This window comes from Chamaea fasciata, unplaced genomic scaffold, assembly GCF_029207755.1.
Source record: "Chamaea fasciata isolate MVZ Bird 193981 ecotype frontalis unplaced genomic scaffold, bChaFas1.0.hap1 SCAF_5, whole genome shotgun sequence".
NCBI lineage: Eukaryota > Metazoa > Chordata > Aves > Passeriformes > Sylviidae > Chamaea > Chamaea fasciata.
In genome coordinates, this window is record NW_027094090.1 from 14,153,511 (window position 1) to 14,162,799 (window position 9,289).

The 9,289-nt window shown below is 38.2% G+C and overlaps 1 protein-coding gene across 1 annotated transcript in view; it reads left to right on the forward strand.

Annotated features, from left to right (window-relative positions):
- DUS4L (dihydrouridine synthase 4 like) overlaps positions 1–5,142 on the forward strand; it is a 37,937-nt gene extending 32,795 nt beyond the window's left edge. The window contains exons 11-12 of the mRNA XM_066182899.1: positions 2,719–2,819; positions 4,183–5,142. Of these exons, the coding sequence (XP_066038996.1) occupies positions 2,719–2,819; positions 4,183–4,221 (140 nt within the window). The 3' untranslated portion in view covers positions 4,222–5,142. The remainder of the gene's footprint in view (positions 1–2,718; positions 2,820–4,182) is intronic.
- The last annotated feature ends 4,147 nt before the right edge of the window (positions 5,143–9,289 follow it).

The following is a 9,289-nucleotide window of genomic DNA, read 5'->3' on the forward strand; positions in this document are numbered from 1 at the left end:
TTCGTTTACAGACCTTCAGTCACACATAAATGTAAAGGGATAAAGTTTTCCACAAATGTCTTCCATTGAAACACTGCCCTAGGAATAGTTTGTTGATTTTTCTTGGAAGGAGAAGGAATGGAGAAGCATAGCCTACCCCTCATAGTACTGAGGCTGGATTCTGTGTTTGGAATTTACTGATTATTCCTTTCACGGGTGCATTAAGATGGAAGCAGCACCCTCACCTCCTGCCTGCTCATGCATTGGCTTGGTGGGAGGTGTCAGCTGTGGGGGCTTGTTTGCTGCCAGTCCAGCTGTTGTGCTGCTGTGAGACAAAGTAACAGGCCAGATGGAAGCCAGAAATAATAACGGAGTGTCCTGTGCACACAAAGGATCTCCTGTTTCCTGCTGGATCCGTGTTCATATGATAGGATCCATATGACAATCGGTGTACCTGATGAACTCGGCTGCACTGCAGTGCTTGGCAGCCGCGGAGGAGCTGGGCACTGGTGTGTGGGCACTGTGGTGCTTCACACGGCATCCAGGGAAATGGGTGCCCTGGAGAATTCACCTTGTCAAAGACGTGATGCTCCTTTTAATTGTACGGCCCCAACAGGAATGAGTCTGGATTTGGTGGTTTGTTGATGTTTTGGGGTTTTTGTCCATAGCCAACACAGGTGGAAAGGACAATCTGTTCTTTGCTTTTTCTTCTTCTAGGGTTAGGTGTGGTGTTTCTGTCATACATCTGTTTTGGTCAAAACATTAAAACAATGCAGTAGCTTGTTTGCTTTCTCGATTTGTAGATACTTTTAGATATCTTGTTCATGTTTTAAAGATAAAGTAGTTTTTAGTTGCAACTAAAGTACCATGCTGCTACTTATAAATAACGAAATAGTATTAAATCAATAACATTGAATTACAGCTTCTTCAGAAGTGAGATATTACGAGATTTTACTAAATATATGTACAAGAATGTTCAAACAAAAGCAAGATTTATGTTTCTAATTAACAGATTCTTGGAGAAGTGAAATAGCATATGTATATTTTTTTTTGTCTACAACTTCAAATTCAGAACTTTATCAAATTGTCACAAGTTTATTTTATTGATATCCAAATTTCACTGTTGAATATTTGAAACAGTACTGAGATCAGAGAGAGAGTAAATGCGTTGGGTTTGACTTGTCACGTGTGTGGAAATCAAAGTTATTCCAAATACCAAAACCTTAAGAAAATCTGTATTGATGCTGTCAAGAATGACTTATAGGATGAAGGAAAACTGTAAGAGTATGGAAATGAAAGAAAGGATCTAAAGATAAATTACGAGTTTTTAATCATGTTGGAATCAACAGAGAGAAGTCTTACTGACTCCAGTGAATCAGAATTTCAGGGTAGGTAAAAGTCCTGTTACAGGAAAACCACTTGCAGAGTTCTGAAATGAGAATTTTTTTTCATCTATACATTCAAATTAATTATTTAAAAATAGCACAAATTTTGGGCGAGGGTGTTCTCCTTCTTGCATGTGGGAGAGTGGTCAAATCTCATTTCCTGATGTTCCAGGAACTAGCACCCAAAGAGAAATCTGGTTCATACCAGACTGCTTGTAACTCAGTGCTTAACAGTAACCACGTCTAGCTCCTCATCTTTTCAGAACAGGCTTTTAGAGGTGCTGCAATTCTTGAGTACAGTGGAGATCTCTGGGAAAGAAGAGTCTCTCTCAGGCAGTTCACAGTCAAAGGATAGATTCACACTTTTCGAACAAGGAAATTTGCAAATGTTCTTTTTTTTATTTGTACCATCAGATTTGGTTGTTTGGGTTTAAGTGGCCATGTGAGGCAGCATTACTGGGTCATTAACAACATTTCTTTGTTTTCACATGAATAGATCAAGATTTAGACTATGCCTGTGGTGCTGCATCAGAGAAATGTAACGATCCCTGAGATACCTATAGCAGAGGAGTATGAAAATGTCTAAATGACCTTATGTAACAGCTTAGGACTAATGGCTTTATGACACTTTGTGCTGTTTTATCCTGCATTGTAAAGTAGCCCCTGTGGAGTCCTAGGCTGTTTGGTACTGCAGCATAGATGTGCTCTCAGTTTGTGTTGAGATGGAGTAAAGTAGTAAGTATTTTCTGCTTATGTTAAAAACCTGTTCAGAGTTGTTTATCCACCCCACCACCATTTCTGCCGTTTCATCCATAAACTGATGCTACTAATCAATTAACTCATGCAGGATGAAATTCAGAACAGGGTGAAAAGGTGAGATCTGTGCTCCCGTAATCATGTATCATCTTCCTCCTTACTGTGTTTTGTAGATGATCTCAGTTGCTGTGTGAAAATCTTGCCCAGTGTTTGAGTTCCCTGCTCTTTTTAAGAGGTCTGACAGTTTTTATTTTAGAGTTGCAGAGTTTTGTTTTTCTAGAACTGTCTCCTGCAATGTGACAGAACACTGTAGTCATCACTAACTAGTTACCTCTTTCAGGAGTTTAATGGTCTCACCCCTACCTTTCTAACAGGCCCTTCCTGTTCCTCTTGCTGATCTTTCTGAGCATTGGCCATTCTTTTTCCTCTCCCTGTCCTCAGCTTCTCTTCATGTGCCCATCTGTGATGCTGTGTTAAATTCTAAGCTTTTTTAGAGGAAGGACTGTCTACTGCAGTGGAGCCCTAATGCACATCTAGAGCTCTGAGGAACCGCAGGAATACAAGTAATAATTAAAACACCAATTCTGGTATTTTACAGCTTTCCATAAGGCAAAAACTGAAGTGGCTGCAGTTAAAAAGCAGTCTGAAGGCCTTAAAAGAGAATATGATCATCTGATGAAAGAATTTGAACAGCTTCAGGTAGGTGGCTCTGGATCACCATACAAGCACTGTGTTTTGAAATAGTACCAGCAGAATTGTTTGTTGGTATTTATTGTGCAAGAGAATTTACCAAAATCTTTAAGATAGCATAAAGTTACAATTGGCAGCATTCCTTAAACTTCTTCAAAATAGTAGAATTTTGTTTTGCAAAGTTATTAGCATTTTCTTTTTTGCACTTTGATTGACAAAGCTCAGATTATCATTAGCTTCAATTTTACTGTTATTTGGAAAATAAGATTCAGATGGTTCTGCAGGTGTGATCAAACTGAAATACTTTAAGAAAATTACAGGAGGTGTGGGTGTGTGTGTCACAGGGGGAGTATATACACCATTTATAAAAGTAATTTTATTTTGTTTGCTCTTAAAACATGCTTTTGCAATCCTGGATTATGAATGTTGCAATACTGTCGATACACAAGGATAAAAAACCCCGACAAATAGCCTAGGCTAAAAACAGGCTACTATAAAGTTCAAACTGAAGTACAAACTAATTTAAAAAAAAACCAAACCATATTAATCGAACGTTCAGTTAGCTGTTTGACTGAGTTTATGTGCATGGCTGTAATACCCATAGGATATGCAGTGAGTATTTCTGGTAAAACTGGGAGTCTGTACTTTTAAGTTGTCTGACACGTGTTCATATGCTCCATAACCAACATCTGTCTCAAGCAAAATTCAGTGAAAATGAAAGCCTATTTACAAGTAGTGGTCTTGGGAGAAAATAAATGATCATTAAAATTATGGTGACCTGCTTTTCAAGAAGAGTTGTCCGGTCCTGTGTTAATTTTAAAAAGGCAGTTTTGAGATGGTTATAATCTTTTTTTCCTGTACTCTGTGAAACCACTTACTCATTCCCAGCCTCACCCTGTATTTCTACAGAGATTGCTCAATTGATCTCTGTGTTCAATTCAAGACCACCATGCATGGCCTGTCCTTGTGCTTCCCTGTGTGATGAGCCATAGTAGTCCTGCTGCATTTCTAACAGACTTGTGGTCTAAAACACACATCCTTACCATCTTCTGTTTACCTCTGAGTGGAAAGAACAGAAGGTACTGAGCGCACAATAGATGCAGCTCCCAAGGATAAATCAGTTGATAGTAGAAAATGTTTTCTGCTGAGTTTGCTGCACAGCTCAGCTGTAACACCAGTGGGAACAGAACTAGGCTGCACAGCCTTGACTGCAGAAGCTCAGGTGTACTGTGGGGTAGTGTTGATGGAACTGCAGCTTAGGAAGGTGTATGGTGAACAAATCAGGTGTGACTGCAAAGGGGCAAAATGCAGTGTCTGGAGTCAGTGGTTTCTCATCTTGCCTTAAATTATTTTTTAATCTGTCTCTTTTCAGCAAAATTTAAATAAAGCAGAAGATAAGAAAGACCTGTAAGTGCATCAAAGATGGATGGCATCACCACAGTTGCTTGAATGAGAGAAGTCTTGTGTTGGATGTTCCTGATGCATACCTGAAACAAAACTTGATTTTTCCAAAAAAAACATGCATTGCAGGTCACTATTCAGATTCCTCTAATGTATCGGTTGCCAAAATGTTCTGTGTTGCAAATAAAGTGTTAAGTGGCTTACCGGATTTACCATGGAGTTTGTCACTACTCTCATGAGGAGAAACTCAAAAATCTTTCAACTCCACCTGGAGCAACCTGTTTTCCAAGCTTTTTCCTCCCATAATGGTAACAGATCACCATTGCTTGTAGCATTTGAGTGAGGTTGCATATCACTCTAGATCATAAAAACAGTTACTTAAACCTCCTTTGAGCACCTGTTTGGAGTCTTAAAAATTCAGTTCCCAGTGGGTTGAAGAAGGCTGAAAGCTTTTTATCAGTAGAAAACTGAATGACAATCAGTCTAAGGAAAATAAAGAAAGAAACATTGCTTTTCCAAATCCACCTCACTAGCTTGTGACTTTCACTTTAGCCACATGGATTTGAGTGTATTTTAACAAACAATATTTTGCATGCCTCTGGTTTATTTTTTTTAATATATTGAGATACTTCAGTTTTGGGTTGGCTGATATTAGCAGTCTTTATTTTCACACTCTTTACATTGCTTTACTCCTTCTGTACTATCTTAACTTTTTTTGCCTTGCTAAGTAAAAAATCTTTTTAGGTGTAGACAGTTTGGTTTGTTCTGTTTTGTTTTCATGGATACAATACCTCAAATAAATGTGCACTGTTTTGCATAAGACCTTTTTGGAAAGTTGTTTTGAGTTTATTTGTTGTATTGAGTTAGTTGGTTCCAGTTTATATTTGAAAGTTTGATATGTTTGTTATATTAAAGGGATTGTTTAAGTTCATGGTTTCTGGATTTATTCTTGTAAATCTCTCCCAGCATACTGTCTCATCATGGTTAATAGTTATATGAACTAGGAACAAAATATACTTGTAACTTGATGATGTTTAACTCTTCTTGAAAATATAGTCTTCATAGTGGTAGTTTTGCTAGGTCTGGAAATAGGATTTGTTTAGCTTAGAATTTAAACACAGCTTATCCAATAGTATAAGGCATAATAACATACCATATTAAATAAGAAGGCATATGTTTTTAAAAAATACCCTTGTTGAAGTAGAACAGAATGTGTTTTCAGAGATTCTGTGACACTCAAGATTTTTTTTTTTATTCATATAAAAACTTCCAGGAAAAGTTACAGATTTTTCATACCTGCACACACTTGTTTTGAAGATGCAGTTGAATGCGTCTTTGTTTTTTTTTTTCCCCACCCCTTTTTGAAATATTTAAAATTGTGGTGGAATGTTATCTCCAGTCAGATCCAAAGGCTGTGGTTGGAAGCCTTGGAGGTATAACAACAAGTGCTGGTTTAAATAACAGAACAAAAAAGCTCACGTATGTTTCTTACTTCAAGACACCAAACAAAACCTAATAACGCTTGCTTTTTAATTACTGTTATCTACTCAAATTTCAAATGCTTCTTCTACTAGTATAAGTAGATAATGAGATAGAAAATTAGATGCTTATAATGAATGTTGTGCACTGTGCTTTTCACCCTTAAAATTTTATCTCAAAAAATAACATGGAATAAAAAATGGATGGCTGTGAATGCAGTGATAGTACTGATATTTCTCCTTGAGAAGGAACACTGCTTTACACAGTTTTTTGCTGTAGAGCATGACTGAAGTGTGAAGGAGTACAGGGTGGTATGCACTGTTCCCCTGGAGGTGGAATGAGGCTGGGTATTTTCAGACATGCAATGTGCATTGAACACAATAGAAACATGCTGTAATACATCACACAGAAAACCTTGATATTGGGCCACAGCGAAATGTTCCCTGTGTTGGAAATTCCTTAAGCACACAGACTTTGTATTTTGCCTCCATTCACTTCTGTCGTGTCCATTACTTGGATCCTTTGTCTGGTTTCCCTGTCACAGAGTATGACAATCATCATTTTTGTCCTTGTCTGTTGGGGACAGTCACACGTTTGAGTTGCATTATCACACTTCCAGCTCTTTGGAAGCCCAGACTTGTTCACAGAAAAATAGTCTTCTATTATTGAGATTAAAATTATTTTGTTGATTCTGATGTGTAGAACTATTCTTGGAAAGCACATGGGTTTTATAAAATTGTATGTCTAAATAGTGTATCTGGAAATTCTAGTAGAGGGCAGATCCTTGTGAATACTTTGCATTTGTGTTGTTTCACATTATATGCTTTCAGGGCTTGTGGGAGTGTGGGTTGATCAACTTTAACTATAGTTCTCTCATTGGTAATGTTTAAGTTATGGTTGATACACGGGGAAAGAATGAATCAAAATTTCATGTTTTTATCTGATCTTTCAGGCTCTTGGGTCACATTTTGGTCACATGTGCCTGTGTTGTGAGAAAAAAGCTGAAAAAAGTTAAATCTCCACTAATACTGGTGGAATCAAAATAACTTTTGTACTCATGTTGGACTGTTAATTTATTCTGAGTATGTCTCCAGAAGTAAGAATTTGGAGCTCTTTATACTCTAAATAGTGTCAAAGTATTTGCCTGGTTGTTTCAGAGCCTTTTTTCCCCCTTTACAAAAGTAAAAATGTGCATTTTCCATACTTGATTGGGGCCTCATGGGAAAGATTATTCTAAAAATATTTGCACAGGTTTAACTGGCAGTAGCTTTCAAAAAAATTTGGTATTTCCATATTTTTTTCATAAACCCCTTTTTCTGCTGAGTCAAGAAAGCAGTGAGGTCATGGTGGGTGCATGAGAGCTGACCTGAATATTAATAGACCTGGCTGCCTGCTTTGGTGTTACCTTAAATGAAAGCACCTGTAGCTCGGCAGGATGTTTTTTTCCTGTTTTTATTTTTGCAACAAGCATGCAACAATACATCTTCCTTAATAACATAAATTGTGCAGTCTTTTCTGAAAATGTCCCCTTGCATTAGCACTCCCTGTGTGTTTGCTGCCACAGTAGTCCCTGGCTACATAGCTTCATTGAAAAGACACTGTGCTTTCCTAGCTTCTTGTAAAGGGTGAAAGCTCAGCTTTTCTCTCAGCATTGAAGTAACATTTGTTTTTCTAAATGTGAAGTTACTGTAAAAGTACTACATCACTGCCTCAATTCTCAAGTGTTCCTTGGAATTCTGAATTTACTCTAGGACAGAAGCCCTCATTTTGCCTTGCCTTTGGACAATGCTTATCCCCCTGTCAACTGTAATCTGGGTCCTGTTACAAACTAATACAAGTAATTTTACAGATAAGTTGAAAAATCTGCTCTCAGTTATGTCATTCCTGTGCTTCAGTACTCTGTGCATTAATTCAGGAATGTCTGAAAACATAGTTCTAGAACTGAGCATCCTCAGTTCAGGAATAATGTGGAATGTTTTATTTTCTAATATAAATTGTAACATTTGTGTTTTGTTTATGAGGTTATGTACAAATAGGGACAAGCATTGCAAGGTGTATTTGTGAGAAAAACAAGAGTCCCTCTAGTTTTGTGTCCACTCTGAAATGCAGCTGTGGTCCAAAGGAAGTTTTTCTATCACCTGCAAAGCCAAGTGCCCTGAAAAGCTTTTGCTATTCCATCTCCAGCTTTGGGAGAGCTAAGCAGGAGGGAAGCAGACTATACAGCCCAGGACTATATATGCTAAAAGATTCCCTGCAGGACTGCGTGAAGGTGGTCTTGGTATTACATGAAGTGCATCAGGAATGTTTGGATTCTCAAACATACTTGAGCCCACCAAGGTTCTGCAAGTGGGAACCTCCACGCTATGTTTAGTGACTAGTAGGTGTTAGATATGAGCTCTAGCATGTCTCTTGGAAGAGAGGAGATGCCAAAACCGGCTACCAGGGAACATGGATATGGGAAGGATCTCTCAAACTCGTCTGGAAATTGGACACCAATTACTGCTGTCATAAAAGCACATCTGCAAGACTCTTGACATAAAATAGCTGTTGCTTTAACCCTCTATCCTGCTCCTTGAGGTCCGACTGTCTGTGTAGCCTGGTTTGATTTGTTCTTGTCTTTGAAAACAGCCAGAAGAGGCAATAGCTTTGGTGATAATTGTATTTTTGCAAGATAGTGTAGTAGCTTCTCACCTAGGTGGTGAGACCATATGCTACATCTTAGTGTGAGGTTTAAATCCGTGTTCCTGTGACTATAGAAGAAGGTGCTAAACTACTCCTTTCTTTGAGAGTTCAACAGGGTATGGAATGGAAAATGTGAGAGGAAGGAAGAGAGGAACTGTTATTCTTGGCCAGTAAGGACAAAATCTTAGGCTTTGATTCTTCTCCAGACACGACTTGGGCATTAGAGGTCTAAGGAAACAGAGCATACAGTGAAGTAGGGGTCTTGGAAGCAGGCTGTGTATCTGTCCTAGGTTGTTTGTTTCATACCAAGTACAAAGTGAACGTGAACTAATTAGAAAATAATAGCAAATAATAAGGTAAACAAAAGGATTCAGAAGACTGATGCAGATTTCAAGCTAAAAAAAACCCTAAACACCCCTCCCCAAAAAACCAACAAGGCCCTCCACAAAAAAAAACCCAACCAACCAAAAAAAGCTAAAGTTGAAAAATAAAAAAGTAAGAGTCTGCCTTCTAGCTTGAAAGGTAAGAGGTAGGGAGATGCATCCTGAGTGGGGTCAGCAACATCACAGTTCAGAAACACACTGCATTTGATTTGACACAGATGTGTCTCTGTGTATGGCATCCATTCTGAGCTAGGGTTTACAGTCTTCAGCCTCTTCCTGTAATGATTGTCTTTGCAAATCTTAGTAAATGCATTGTGTTACACAGACAAAGGTTTTTATTTCTTTAAACCTCTTGTCCTTGAACTTGCATACTTCTGTCCTGCCAATGTTCATGGTCCTACAGAGTTCTCATCTGTACAGCATCTGCAAGTGCTCTCATCACCTGAGGTGCTGAAGCTTGGAGTAGTGTTCAGGCAGACGTGCTGCAGGAAACAAATTTGCAAAGAGTGTGAGTTACAGTCAATTCTGATTCTT